Raw genomic sequence first — 16,250 nt, 5'->3', positions numbered from 1 at the left:
TGAGGTGTGGGGACTCTGGGAGGTAATTAGGTCATGGGGCAGAACCCTCATGAATGGAATTAGTGCCTTTATAAAGGAGGCCAGAGAGCCCCTCGCCCCTTCCACCACTTGAGGACGTGGTGAGAAGGCACCATCTATAACTAGAAAACAGTCCCTCACCAGACATGAAATCTGCCAGCGCCTTGATCTTGAACTTCCCAGCCTCCAGAACTGTGAGAAATTAATTTCAGTTTGTTGACAAGCCACCCAGTTTAAGGTACTTTTTATAACAGCCTGAATGGACTAAGGCATGCTCCTTGAATGAATTCAGCATCATCTTCCCTGTTCACTTCCCCTACACTCTCCAGCTCTTAGTACATTTCTAATATCCATGTGGCCCCCAAACACAAGCCTGCATCCATATCCCGGGATGTGGGTCCCACTCAGGCAATTAGGTAACCTGCTGTGGAGTGCTATAAGAATCTCAATATCATCCTTTCCAAATAATCACTTTTGGAGACCTTGTTGTGGCCAAAATTTCCAAGTGGAATGGATCTTCACCTGGATGTATATTTGAATGTGTGATGATTTAGGAATTCAAAATGTGTATCTAAAAAGTCCAGAGAAACCGGATTTTTAAAAGACCTTTTGAAATTTACGTCTCTGTAGTACATGGTTTTAACACAGTAGCATATTCTCGTGCTCTATGTTTCTTAACTGCATTATCAAAATTAAAATAAGGGTCTTGCTCTGTCACCCAGGCTGAAGTGCAGTGGTGCCATCATAGCTCACTGCACCCTCAAACTCCTGAATTCAAGCAATCCTCCCGCCTCAGCCTCCTAAAGTGTTGGGATTACAGGCATGAGCCACTGTGCCCGGTCTCCTCCACCAGTTTTTATAAGAACATGCTCATCCACATACCTATTCCCAAGAGAGCTTAAATACATTTTTATATAGTTTCTATGCTCTCAAGAATTTGCTTTGCAATTCTTTTGGCATCTAGTAATACTATACAAATAAGTAATGTAAAAAAAAAACCCACATTCATTTCTTATAAAAACAACTCCTTAAAAAGTGTTCCATTTCAAATTTATTTGAAGCCAAACTAACCAGGATTAAACTACTTAAGGGAAACTGGCTCAAAGTGACATCTACTTGGAAATATTCTATAAATCAACAGAAATTCCTAAATCTGCATATGGGAGATAAAGCATTTTAAACATCATAAAATATCTCAGTGTTAAATATTTTAAAAATTTTTCTTGAGCATTGGCCTTCAAAATGCCAAATAACTGAATACATTTCAGCAATATAAATTGCAGAATATTTCTTTTCACCCAGTTGTTGGCATGGTAAATCTTTGTTTCTCACATAATCCCATTTCAATAACAGGAAAATTTACCTCATGAACCCAAAGACGTTTAATCACTCCTGTGGTTTCTGTTGTTTCTGGTCTTGACAAACAAACACCTTGAATGACACGGGAGAAATCACGGAGGTTGAACAAGTAGTGAGATTTAGCTGGAGTAGGCAAGAGATTCTTCATTGCTTCTTTATACAGAGTCATTGTGCCATTTACAATTTGTGTGGTCAAATCTAGAAATTCATCTGGAAATTTATAACTTAAAATGTTTTAAAATAAAAAGAAAGGAAAATGTTAGCAATTATATAATTATGAGACATGAAGGCTACTTAGCAGGACCAACATAAAATTTTAATTTTGATTAAATCAATGTCATTTATAAAATTACCATATCTTGTTATAATAATAATACTAAGAGATTTTTACTCCTTTTAAAGCTATTTTCTATGTACTATTTTATGTTATGTCCAAAAGAACCCTGTGAAATGAGCAGGGCCAGTTTAATGGACTTAAAAGCACTTAAGTAAGTGAACAGAAGAGACAGCCAAGGAACCCAGATTATGTAATTCCCAAATCCACTAGACAAGCATTTCCCGACCTCTTTCATTCCCTGGCATTCTCAACTGCATATAAGTATAATCCATAAGGAACACTGGTGAAACAGGTATTTTCGGAGGAAAAAAAGGAAGAAAATTAAAATATGTAAAAAAAAAAAGGAAAAGAGAAAAAAAGGAAAGTAAAACAGTGAGCCAAGACAAAGGGCATGATTAGGGTATAAAGAACATAGAGAACTAATTTTCATTTAGAAAGATTGCCTATATTTAACTTCTGGTTTGTCAAGGAGCCAGCTGTTTACTCCATCACTGGATAAGGCAAGGAATGACAATTTCTTGAGAATGGACATGGGGACACAGACAGACTTCTCCTGCCCAGGTCAGCTTGGCTCCCTGATATCTGTGCATCTTGTGGAGTAGCAGAATCTCTGCAGCTAGGCAGCTCCAAGGCAATACTTCTCAGAGTTGGACACGAATGCCCCTGCAGAACTCGAGTTCTACTAGAGGGCATCAAAGTCACAGCATAAACCTGGTACATCTTTCCAGCAGTAATTGAACTCAGTGGTGAAAATTCAAAATAATAACTCAAACATGAACATATTATATAGCAGAATGGTCAGACCTCTTTGTTTTATGCTCCCACACTGGGAGGTGGAGGGGACAGAGGCAAACAATGTTGTCTGTTACCTTTTCCTTATCTAGGAATGCTCTTGCTCTTTGAAATACGCTACTTAATATTGGTATGTTTCTAAAATATTTTATACCTCCTAATTAAAACAAAACAAATTTTTGATTACTTACCAGATTTTTAAATGCCAAGTTAAGATTCTAGAGAAGATTGTATACATGGATTTATCACTAAACTCATTGATTGTTATAATATTGAAATGTCGCATGTATCGAGGAGTTACTGGATTTCGACCACCACCTAAATATTAAAAAGTATAACTCTTAATAATGTTACTAGTATACACAAGAGTATTTTCTCAAATATTTTATAGTTTAAAGTAACTTGAAAGATGGAAAAATTCACAGCACATGAAGTTAAGAGCAATCAATTGTTTGGATAACCCTGACATCAAAACTATTTTTCCCTCAAACTCAAGATGTTACTTTTCTAGGTGAATTATCTGAATGAGTTCAACTAATTAGACATAATCTTGGGTCAAAACTATACTACCAAGGGAAATCAGACCAGGCAGAAAAAGCCACAGGCCGTGTTCTCCATGGTTTATAGCTTAAAGCAGTAAATGGTAAACATCCTCAATACAATATTAAGATGTGATATTACATAATATTAATATAACCCTGGTGAATCTGACTGACCAAAGTTTAGGGCACTTCCCCTAAGGCTGGAATTCAGCACAACCATGACATATAGCCAAATTCTTTCCCCACATCTTGAAGTGAATTTACCCAAGACTAGTCTATACAGTTCATACAGTGACTTCACTGGCTGCTTGCATCTTTAAAAATTGGGGGATTTTTTCCATAAAATAATGAAAGATTCCTTTGAGCTTATATATTTATTTTGGAAAATGTAAAAGAGTTTAAGGAGATGGTGAAAGGGCTGCAGAAGAAAAGATGGTAAGGTCATCTACCCCAGCTCTGTCTCCAACCCTTCCAGAGAATGTTCAGAATTGTGGTATTTTTAGAAAATAGAAATGGGGTCCAAAAGGAAAAGATACCACAAGGTTTCAGCATACTCTTCTTACCAGTGCCTGAAGAGGCAGGGAAAAGTGGACATGTGAGTATAAATGCCTGGCTTGGGGTGGTGGGGGAGAGACAAAGTAGAACTGAAGTCTGAGACCCAGGAGCAATACGGTCTTTTATTAAAAAGAAAAAGAAAAGAAAAACAGCCTGAGCATAATAATAACAAGCCCCCAAGCCCTGTCTCCACAAAATAAAAAACAAAATTAGCCAGGCATGGTGGTGCATGCCTGTAGTCCTGGCTGCTCAGGAGGCTGAGGTGAGAGGATCACTTGAGCCCAGGAGTTTGAGGCTGCCGTGGGCTATGATCACACCACTGCACCCCACCTAAGCAACAGAGTGAGACCCTGTCTCAAAAACAAACAAACAGAAAGTGTTCAAAATGGCCCAGGGAATGTGTTGAGAGCAATTACTGACTCAGAGCAAACTGCATTACAGGTTAGATAAAGGTCAGGGTTAGGGAGCAAATACCAGAGAGATTCCCTGAAGTGGTATAACAACACAAGCAACATTTTGAAAAATAGAATACTGGCTTGAGGTCAGGAAGAAAACAGTTAAAGATGTCTGGTTAGTAAATCAAGCCATTTTAGACATCTCAGCATTAAAAAGCAAATTTCCTCTACATAGAGATTCCTTTGCATATAAATTTATCTTGTAAAATTTAAAGGATCTTTTGGCCATTCCCTACTTAAATTCTTCTCAGCAGCCTGTTTAAATACAGAGACTGTCTTGAATGGGACTTGATTGGGGTAGAAGGAAGATGATTTCTGAAGCAGGGACCATTCCATACAGTTGAAGCATTAAGGAATGACACAGAGGAAGATGAGCTGCCCCAGGAGGATGTGAGTTCTCAGAAAGCAGAAACAGGAAATTGGAAGCAAACTTCCAGAAGGTGGGAGAAAAAAGGATTTGGAAGAGTTCCAGAAGGTGGGAGAAAGAAGTTCCAGAAGGTGGGAGAAAAAAAGATTTGGAAGAGTTGGTAGGTGCATAGCCTATCCAAGGTCACCCACTTTGAGTTGGTCATGTGATACACTCTGTTAGGTCACAGTAGATACACATAGAAAACATATACACAAAACATTGGGACTCAAAAGAGGTTTTTTCCAGTTTTTCTTTAGCTATCGCTAGAGTGATTTTTTCATCTTAATAATCCAAACTCAAAAAATGTACCTGGAGGTCCCATAGCACACATGATCTGAATGTCCACTAGTTTAATCATGGAACAATCTTTTAGGTCATACCAGTTCCAGTGATCTAACCACTGTCTAAGTAACTCAATGGGAGGCTGAGCCCCATATACCTCCCGAGCAGGCATATTGACATCATCTACAAAGACAACCTGAGAATAAGAAGAGAAGAGGTATAGAAAATATTAACATCTCAACATAGCGTCCTATTGTGTAAACAATATTGAGGCAAATACTTAGCTATCTACTTGCAGAGTACATATGGGGAAGTGATGGTTTCTTTTCTAAACAAGGATAATATCCTTAGCTTCCATGCTTTTAGCATTCATATTCCTCAAGAAATAAGGAGACATTCTCATTACTAATCTTCATAGGTTAATAGCTTAGGACTTATTAGTCCTCTGATACAATTTGTTTCTCAATACACTGCATATTTTTTCCTTGTACTACACTTCAATTCATGAAAATAGATGAGAAAAGTGTGATTAGGGTGAGAAGGATGTTCTTTGCAGAGGAACACAGGTAAATCTATTGTGAGGTGGGTTGCTGAAGGTCTACAAAAGCAAGCAGCAAAGACTGCTGAATAAAAATGTCAGTGAAAAAATTAGGAAGGTAGATAATTTCTCAGATAAATATTCTACCTTCAACTCAAAGGGCAACTCCTTGTTTTAAACATCAAGCTGTCTACTGCACATACAAATATAACTACATTTTTAGGAGAACCTTTTAATCCAAATTTGTGACATAAAAACACTATACAAAAAGATGTCTATCCCCAGGTTATTTGGTTTCCTTGTTCCAACTGCAGCAATGTATATGAATAGGCCCGGGTGCTGTACAAAGAGTCATTACCATTCTCTTGCCCAAAGGAGGACCAAAAACTCCCTTTCTTCTCTTGTCCAATTTCGACATGATAATATTCTGAGTTTGAGCTGCTGTAGTTTGTGCCGAGAAGTTAATTAGCAGAGGTTTGTAGACTTCCTTATTTAGTTGATTTAAAAGAAAATTCTATATAACAAAATAATAAAATGAGCCATAGTTGGAATTATGTTTTGACATTTCAGAATAAACACTAAGCATCATTACTGATAGACTCAAATTTAACCTTAAGTGCCATATCACTGTACAAATAGATGGAATCAGTAGGAATAACAGTTACCATGCCAATGGAGTGTCTCCATCTGTCCACCCCTTGCATGTGCCTTCTCTGGTTTTCACAGCTACCAGAGAGTACACATTCTCCTTAACGTGGAGTCACAGAGACTCAGAGGTTAGGAAACCTGCCTAAGTTCTCCGTGATGGGCAAGAATTCAGACTGCCATTTGTCTCTCTCCAGATGAATATTCTTTTTCATATATCCTATTATCTTTCCACTTACATACAAACCTCTTTCTGTAAGTTAGAAAGCTTAAAAATATAACTATTTTCAAAATGGAATTCACTGGGAAGCAGGTGGAATTACAATGGTTCTTAAGCAAGATGTATGCCAGGGATGGGACATACCAGAATTCCCTGAGGAGCTCTTCAAAATAAAATTGCTTCTCCTCACTTTTCTTTCCCTTCTCTCCCCTAAGAGTTCTGTATAGGGCACAATCCCTTGCCAATTAAAGGCCAATTTATTAGAAAAAAATACTAAGTAAATCACATATTTTCTTAATGAACAGTAATAGCTATCACATGCACGTATGAGTATAGGAAGGGAAACAGTGAAGTTTTTTGCCGTTCTAAACTTTACTTGCATTAAATGCTTGCAGCATTCAGCTTTATAATTAAGATACTAAATTATTAACCCAAAATATCAAATGGTAAAATATCTCAAGCAAGTCCTCTTTTCATGATGTGATTATATACTAAACATTACCATAATTAAGCTAATGGAAATTTTGAAAGCATACTTTGGAATATTAATCTATTCATCAAGGCAACACATATTTTAAAAAGGACTTATGATGTTCTCATTAATGACTACATTTAGCACACATGCCAGGAGTACCAGGAGGCAGAACAAATAGAGAAAATAAGGAAGACGCAGGGTAACAAGCTGGTCAGAGATTCTGGAGGAAGGCTAACTTTTAATCCTCCCATCCCAGCCCAGCAGGAGCTACCTTTTTAAATTTAAAATTGTTTTCCTTTTCACAGAATGAGCACATTCTAAAATGGAAGCTCTTTAAAATCTTTGAAGACTTTGTGTTCTTACCTGTGATTGCCAGTTAGAATAGCAAAAACTGGGAATGGGGAAGTTTAGAATAAAAGTAGGAATATATTTTTGTGACTTTTATGATTAAAATTTCTTTTATGATTGTATAATTATAATGTAAGTGATACATTATTTCAAGAGGAATAATAGTTTGAAAACAAGTTATTCTATTTATGTAAACAACTCCCTATTCTGAGCAACAACTACAATGAAGGAATGACATGTCTGAGTAAAGCAAATTTATACAAGTTTTTAAAAATTATTGCTTAAGACTCTAAAAAATTATTTCACTTTGCTTGCCTACATGATGTACAATGTAAATACTATATTATAATATATTTTTATTAGCTAACAATGGTAGTCATATGGTAGGTAATCAATACATTTTTGTTGGATTGATGGATGAACTAAATGAAACAAGCGTGAAAATAAAGGGTGGGTGTGGTGGCTCCAGCCTGTAATCCCAGCACTTTGGGAGGCCAGGTCAGGAGGACTGCTTGAGCCCAGGAGTTGGAGATCAGCCTCAGCCACATAGCAAGATCCCACTTCTACAAAAAAAATTATATGGGTGTGGTGGTGCATGCCTGTAGTCCCAGCTACTTGGGAGGCTGAAATGGGGGTATCACTTGAGCCCAGGAGGTCAAGGCTGCAGTGAGCTGTGATTGTGCCACTGCATTACAGCCTAGGGGATAGAGCAAGACCCTGTCTCTCAAAAATAAATAAAATAATGAAAGTAAGAATGCAACACATACATAAGCCATGGCATGAACAGTTTGGCAGTGAGCATGGAGGCCATCTAAAAACAGAACTAAATCTAACCATCATAAGCATAAATAGTTTTAAAACCAAAATCCAAACGTAATTAACATTAAAAAAAACTTCCAAAAGAGTTGCTGCATAATATTAATTTGGCAAAAACAAACTGAGGTTTTAAAACATCTCTGTCTTACCAGAAGATGGTGAAAGGTATTGGTGACAAATAGCAATATTTCACTATTCCTCATTAACTGGGTAGGGGAAGGAGGTCAATGGATACTGTCATTCATAGTATTGATAATTTAAAACTGAATTTAGAAAAAAATTACAGGCTTTAGAAAAAATCCTTAGTTTTTTTTTGTTGTAAAGTGTTGTTTTAACTTACGTTTTTAGGTAATCTTTAATTAGATACTACTTTTTTCCATCATTTATTTAAAATATAAGTAGACATGCAATAATTTGAAGAGAAAATCACTTCAAATTGTAAATTTTATGTTTAATTCTTTCAACCAGATGAAATGTATCTATAAAATTTTATGAAGCAGTTTATATAAATAAATTCTTAATGAAATTACTATAGGGAAATTAAAATTATGTAGCATTGTTTTAAAATATTTTCTTTCACAGAAGAATAAATTTCAGAGACTTTAGCTGTATATTTGTATTATTTACAATACAACTAACAATTAATTGGGGCAATGAAATCCCCCTGAAGGGCATGGCAGACAATAACCTTTATGAGGAACAACTTAATATTCATCAAAAAATCAACAATTCCATGTCCAGGAATCTTAGGACATTTTCCTAAACAAATAAGCAAAAATAAGAACAAAGACTTAGCTATAAAAACGTTAATTACAATCTTCTTTCTTTCTTTTTTTAAATTTTTTTTGAGACAGACTCTCACACTGTCACCCAGGCTGGAGTGCGGTGGCACGATCTTGGCTGACTGCAAGCTCCACCTGGCAGGTTCAAGCGATTCTCCTGCCTCAGCCTCCCAAGTAGCTGGGACTACAGGCGCCCGCCACCACGCCCAGCTACTTTTTTTGTTTGTTTTTGTATTTTTAGGAGAGATAGGGTTTCACCATGTTAGCCAGGATGGTCTCGCTCTCCTAACGTGATCCCCCTGCCTCGGCCTCCCAAAGTGCTGGGATTACAGGCGTGAGCCACCGTGCCCGGCCTGCAATCTTATTTCTAAAGCAAAATGTTAGGAAAATTGGGGATTTGAATCAATTATTATAAAATTATAGAATCAAATACTACAATACCCTTAAAATCATCTTGTAGAAGAATAATGAAATTGAAAAAGATTTACAATATTAGTTTTAAAAGCAGATTACAAAATTAAGTTCCTAAGTTTGTGAAAAGTAATGTTTTTATGCCTAGGCACTTTATTGCCTGGGCTGAAATTGATGAAGGTATAAATGACAAAAGGCTTGTATTTTCCTCTAACCACTGCCTTCAATCATGTTAAGTCTCCATTCCCTGACCCGTGGTGATATCTTAGATAAATCTCTCAGCTTTCTGTACACTTCTAGTTTTTTTAGTTTTTTTTTTTTTAATCCAGGCCAAAAACACTCCTTGATTTAAATTCTCAGTGAAAATGTATCTCTCCCTCCTCTTGGATACTCCCATACATGCAAGCATTTAGTTTATGAGAGATGTCATTCCAATCTTTTATGAAAGAGATTATTCAATAAACACTAGGATGGCTATGTAACTATATTGCCAAATACATTTCAGAAAGATTGTAAGATGTAATGTTAAAGTCAATAAAGAACTAGAAACAGGTACTGTGGGAGAATGTGAATTAACTGGAACCTACAATCAAAGAGCGGCCCTCAAAAGTATCTTCATTCTCCTTCACAGGCTGCATAAAGCTCCTGAGACTGTGGTATTTTCTATTACAGCATCTAGCATTATCTTAACTAACAGACAACAATTCCAGACATCATTAAGGAAAATCAGTCTTGTTACTACATAATAATCCTTCAGATATAAAATAACTTAGAAGATATCAAGCGTAACTAAAACACACTTTTCAAGAGGTATGAAATTCTCATGTGGAACAAACAACTCTTATTAAAATACCAAAATAAATGGGACAACAATTTAATGGTGTAAAATGGCATCATATCATTAATCAACTTTCAAAAATAAATAGGCAATTATCACTTCTTGGTCTTTTGGCTAAAATAAAGTATAAAATAACTAGGCAATTTTTCAAAAATTCTCTGCAGTTCAAACATCAAAGTACTTGAGTATTTAAAAAAAATTATTTGTCTACTATTTCAAAAATTAACATTTTTAGGAAGATTATGCACAGTTTAATATGTAGATTTCTGCGGTACTTACAATAATGTAAACACTTTTCCCAGTTCCTGTTGGTCCTACAAATATTGAAGGTTTTTGATGGGTGGTCAGCAATTCCATTAATGCAGAGTATCGAATTGTGTCCAGAGTTGGCACAATGATTTCATTAAACATTACATCTTTAGGAATTGGAGGAGCGTCTTTCAACTTCTTTATCCATGGTTCCCATTTTCCTATTCCCTGTTTATAATAAACAACCAAGTAATGAATATTATAAAATACTTTAAAAAGCTCTATACTCCTGTGCCATTGTAGAAAAGACTAAGACCAACAAACTCCAATACGTATACATTTGTTTTATCTTTTAAGACACAATACTCAGTTTGAAGGTTAAATTGTATGTATAAATTAAGGAGAAACTAGCTTTTACATGAATACAAATGAAATAGCAATGCTGTGGTTTTTTGATGTTCTGAAACCACTGCTTATGCCAACCCAATGATCAATTATTGCGGCCAAATGTCAGATTATTTAATGGCATTGAGAAAATTAAACTAACCAATGAGCTAAAGAGTAAAGAGTAAAGAACTTCATTCAATAAATGTTAACCAGTATAGAATTTTTTCTCCCTAGAAGATACGCTGCATATTGCTTGCCTTTCATAACAGTATTTATAACATTAGTTTATCATTGTAGGCAAAATTTCTTTTTAAAAAATGTACAGTAAAAAAATACATAAAATTTACCCTTAACTATTTTTAAGTGAACAGTTCAGTAGTGTTAACTATGTTCACATTGCTGTGTAACAGATCTCTAGAACAGCAAGATTTCTTTATATGAGATTATTATTATGAGTTATCATTATGCCATATCTTTGCATCCAATTAGCTTGAAAACTAAAATTTTAATTTGCTATGACCGTGTTTATAACCAAAACATTCAAGAATATCATGTTAACTCTGTCTTCTTAGAAAAACGCCACCACCCTTCCTGCAGAATAAAATCTAAATTCTTCGTCATTCAAAGTACATCAGAATTCGGACCCATCCTTCCTTCACAACCAGGCCTCACTGAGGCACCTGCTGGTCCCCCGCCCCCGCCACTTCCTTGGGCCTGAGCTTTGATGCATGGCACTCCTTGGGCCAGAATGACACATGACTGTCATCTGAAGAGGTTATGAACTCACTGAGGGCAGCACTGTGCTTTATTCATTCTTGTATCTTCAGGTAGAAGGCTGTGTGTACAGCACAGAATTTTTTTGGGGGGAGTGTTAAATTCACATCAGTCTGAAAATTGTATTATAAAGAAATATTTCTAGAACAAATGAAGAAAATAATGCCTTTCCCAAATTCTTGTTAATCTTTTCAAACATGTGTCTTTTGATACCATATAGGAAAGGAACCATTAAGAATCAGAAAACCTGACCGGGCACAGTGGCTCAGGCCTGTAATCCCAGCACTTTGGGAGGCCGAGGTAGGCGGATCACGAGGTCAGGAGATCAAGACCATCCTGGCTAACACGGTGAAACCCTGTCTCTACTGAAAATACAAAAAATTAGCTGGGCGTGGTGGCGGGCGCCTGTAGTCCCAGCTACTCAGGAGGCTGAGGCAGGAGAATGGCGTGAAACCGGGAGGTGGCGCTTGCAGTGAGCCGAGATCGCAACACTGCACTCCAGCCTGGGCGACACAGTGAGACTCAGTCTCAAAAAAAAAAAAAAAAAAAAAAAAAAAAAAAAGAATCAGGTTGTGTGATCCTGGGACAATCACATTAAATCTTAAATCTCTGAGCCCCATTTCCTCAATGGCAAAACTTGCAAAATAATCTCATCCTTCCCACCTCACCAAGGTGTTGGAAAATGAAATGGAAATAATTGCAGAAAGCTTAATAAACTGTAAACTACCCTGAAAATGCAGGGTATTATCAGTAATTTGAAATTAAATAAAGTAAAAAATATGTGTTGGGCATAGTCTCGCCTTCTGGGGTGACGTAGCAATACATTGCAAGAACCATAAAAATTCAAAAAGCAATACAGTAATGCCTTTTCTAGAAATTTATCTTAAGGATATAATCAGATATGTACCCAATGACTTGTATCTAAGAATATTTACCAAAGTAGTACTTATAAAAGTGAGAATCTGAAAACAACAAAACCAGTCCAATGTCCAAGGGCAGGAAATTGACTTTAGAAAGCAAGTTTACTGAAGAAACATTAGTGAAATGGAAAGCTTTTCTCATTATTAAGAAAACAAGAAGGATATAAAGCTGCCCATTGGGAATGTGATATGATCCCAATTTTACTTAAATCTGTATATATTTAAATAATATATATTCCTAAACTTGGTCCTCAGTACAATACTTGTGGGAGTTGTTATACAAAAACAACCACCACCCAAGTTTTATTTTCAATCCGTTTGGGAAGCACTGAATTAAGATTACACCAGCTGGATTCCTACAGGACTTCTTAGTGCCTAATATACTAACATGCACCATGAACCTCTAACAGCCGTCCTTAAACAGTATGTGCCTGCTGTGATTCTATTTAATGAGTGCAACTGGTCCATTAGATATTATTATCTCATAGTATCATTGGAAAGAACTATGTTCAGAGAAATCAGCTAGTCCATGGCTATCCAGAAAGAAAGTGACTTTACTAGGACTCAAACCTAGAGCTGTCTGAATTCAAGCCAGTGCATCTTCCTCTATTCTATGCTGTCTCTTAAGGTAAACTGTGATGACGAAGGTGGCCACAGAGCCATTATATGCTGTGTGTCAGAGAGGGGACTCTGCCAGGCTAGCAGCTACAAATCTTGCTTCAGAACTCTTACCTCAGTGACAAATTGATAATCATAAATTGTCCCTTTTTCAGGAAATGTGACCGTTAGTGCTTTTGAGGATGTTTGCTCAGTACCACTCTGTAATTTAAACGTATTTCGAGTTCGTTCTGAAATTGGACCTTCCATAAGTTCTCGAAGAATCTTATTAAATTTCAACCGATCATCATCTGTACAAGAAGCACCAATGGACCAGATCAATGAAAACAGAAAAATGCCCTGCATTGGAGAGATGAGAAGATTAAGAACAATTAAAGAATAATTTTAATCTGTCCTTGAAGCTTACATATCAGATCAGTCAGATTAGTATCTCTGAAAGGAAACACGTAAGCTCAGATATATTAGTAGGTCATCTTAGGATTTTGTAATCATAAGGGTTTTAAAAAATCAAATCGCACGTCTTATAAAATCGTAGAGAAGATAATACAAAATAAAGAATACATTCTGGCCATAGTGAAACTTCAGAATGATTAATCTAGTAAATCTCATATTTTCAACACATGACAGTAGCTTGATATTAAAAGGAACATAGAAATAACTTACTATTAAGGTATTAAGGCACACTTTAATAAAGCAAATAACATACATATCCATTTTCTATTTAAATTTTGATATGGTGGGTTTACTTTAAGTAGAACAAATTTAAATTATTTTATTTGTAATATCTGAGCATTAAGTGTCTAAACTAGAATTGCAATTCTGCAAGCAAAAGATACTAGCTTTCTTCTTTCCAGACTCAAAAAGAGGAAACAGGGTACAAGACAAGACCCACCAATAAGGTAGGAAGCCTGTTTGCTTGTTTTAAAACAAGGTCTTTTATTAAATACAAAGCCAAGAGATTCTGGACTATGCTCATGAAAATTCTGGACTCTACTTCAACCCTATTCACCTACTCCTAGTTTACTCACAGACTTTCTCTCCAGAAACCATTCAACACTAAGTTAAAACTTAATTCATTTCAAAACATATAAGTTAAGCAAGTACCATAGTGACCATGGTAGAAGTGCTACCATGAGTAGTGTAGTAATATTTTCATTAAAAAATCCAAAGTCTACTGATATTTTTATTCCCATTTTAAAAATCGGTTTATTGATTACCTATATATTTTCTTGCTTTCCTTAATCCAAATATATATTTATATACTCACACATATGTATACAAATAATTTATATCTCATGAGAAAAGGAAGAAAAATCAAGGAAAAAAAAGCAATAAATTATTATAATTTGGAAAGGAAGTAAATCTCATTGCCAGAATGGTCACTGACATTTTGGGAATGGATCATTTCTAAGGCTGGTCAAACGACCTGAGATTTCAGTAGCAGATCTGAGGTGATCAGTGGGCTCCGCCCAAACCTCATGACGTACCATGACTGCCAGGCAAGAAGCTTCCCCACCAGCACTCAGAATCTGGGGCCTGGCTCTTTGCTCACTCTTCAGCTACCACCCGTCGACTAGTCTCCAACTTCAGGGGCAAAATGAGTTTCATAAATTAGGAAGCTTTGGGGAAAGCAGTAGATACCTGTCTTTCTGTAGCAGGATACAGAAGGCAATGGACCTTACCTCAAGCAAAGAGTAAGTTTCTCGATCACTTCTCTCCTTTAGTTTGACTTCATCAGCAAAATCATCCATAAAACAGTCTATTAGATTCATTAAGGATCGGACCAAGTTTGCGTCGGAAGTAGGAGATAATTCCTGAAAAGTCAGTAAGAAAAAGTCTAAACAATTTAAATTAGGTACTAGCTAAACTATCCCCAGCTAATATTTATTAAGCTCATTTAATGTTAACCATAGCAATAATTTTAAATTCATACTATCTATGAGTAGGTACTCCTATTACAATTCACTTGGGAGAAGTGGATGTTACATTTAGGTAGTGTGCACTCTTTAACTTTTCGTATCGATTCTCAAATTTTAAAAAATTGCTGCTACATATGTAGTTAATTTAAGATATGGATTCCAAGGTATATTAATTTTATAAACAAAAACACTAAAAAAATTTCATAGAAGGCAGTTAATTTGTATATCTAAAATGCTTAATAAGTAAAATCAATTTTAGAGCATATTTATAAGCCACAGCAATCCTCATAGTAAACTCATTACTATGAAGTACAATTCCAAGGCTTGGAACCCTCAAAAACCTTGCTGGAGTGCTGAAATTGTCATGCACTTTACTTTTCTGCTTGTCACCATGATAGTTTATAAAATAAATGAAATAACGTGTAATGCTCCTAGAACCATGCAGCATATAGCAAGTTCTCATAGGCGTTTGTCTTCTCCCCATGCAGCTCTCTTCCAATTGCCAAAGTCACAGTGTTTGGTGATTAACAAGTAAAAATTAACTCTCTGAAACAGACTCCCTGAAGATTAGAAGCAGGTGACTTCATGTTCAGCTGCCACCCCATTAGAAACATCAGAAATGACAGCTGAGTTTCTAAGTGTGGGACTAAGTATTACTGATGCAACACTAAAATACAAATAGTTATCATTACAAATAAAACAGATAATTATTGCTACATAGTAAATAACAGGCATTCAAAATTTCTTCAAGAGATAACAGAAGTGCACAGTACATTTTAAAAAGCTTGCATTATAAGTTTCATGCTTTCCTATAGAAAGGATGTTTCGGTTATATAGAAAATTTGTTTATTATTTGTATTATCTAAATTCTCTGACAATGCCAGAATAAAAGTCATAAAGGCCCTGAAGCTTATTTTATTATGACCCCAGTTCATACATGTTTAATTGTTTTTGAAACACGATTACTTCATATCTACAACATATTTCAGTTACAGCCAAACTTCTTGAAAGCCGTATGGAAGACACATCACTTCCTTCAGATGTTCTTCCCTCTCTCCTCTCTCTTGTCTAAATCACTGATGTACCTGTGATTCTATCCCTTGCTCTCTTCTTTTTTTCTCTGCAATTTTTCTTTAGGTAATCTATATTAACGTGGTTTTAAACTCCATTTTCCAAATCTGTTCCTTGAGCTAAACTTCTGCTTCAAGACTTTTTGTTATATCTTCAACAGTAAGAGTACTATCAACCCTATTTCCCTACATTTGCTCCTGGGCCAAAGTCATTCTAAAAGACCTTTGGTCAGCATCTCCCAAAGCAGAAATTAAACATTCTTGCTCCATAATTTCCAGCTGGAGAGAGTTCAACTCTCAGAGGCAGGAGACTCCCATTTCCTTGTCATTTTCCTCCCTTCTACCACCCCCCCCCAATTCCCTTCCCCTCCCCAGTGTGTACTGAAAGAAAGAAAAATGAATTTGCCTACTTTAGGACTTCTTTCCAGTCCTTCTACCATGGACTGACTGGCTTATTTTAGGAACTTTGGATAATAAAGACTATTGTAACA

At 36.0% G+C, this 16,250-nt stretch overlaps 1 protein-coding gene across 1 annotated transcript in view; it reads right to left on the bottom strand.

Annotated features, from left to right (window-relative positions):
* Window positions 1-16,250, bottom strand: part of DNAH7 (dynein axonemal heavy chain 7) — a 341,486-nt gene that overhangs the window by 127,510 nt on the left and 197,726 nt on the right. Inside the window, 7 exon segments of the mRNA XM_050752319.1 lie at window positions 1,382-1,601; window positions 2,698-2,824; window positions 4,777-4,945; window positions 5,646-5,801; window positions 10,102-10,299; window positions 12,885-13,109; window positions 14,453-14,584. Of these exon segments, the coding sequence (XP_050608276.1) occupies window positions 1,382-1,601; window positions 2,698-2,824; window positions 4,777-4,945; window positions 5,646-5,801; window positions 10,102-10,299; window positions 12,885-13,109; window positions 14,453-14,584 (1,227 nt within the window).

The sequence above is a fragment of the Macaca thibetana genome, chromosome 12 (genome assembly GCF_024542745.1).
Source record: "Macaca thibetana thibetana isolate TM-01 chromosome 12, ASM2454274v1, whole genome shotgun sequence".
Taxonomy (NCBI): Eukaryota; Metazoa; Chordata; class Mammalia; order Primates; family Cercopithecidae; genus Macaca; species Macaca thibetana.
This window is presented reverse-complemented; position numbering and strand designations above follow the sequence as displayed.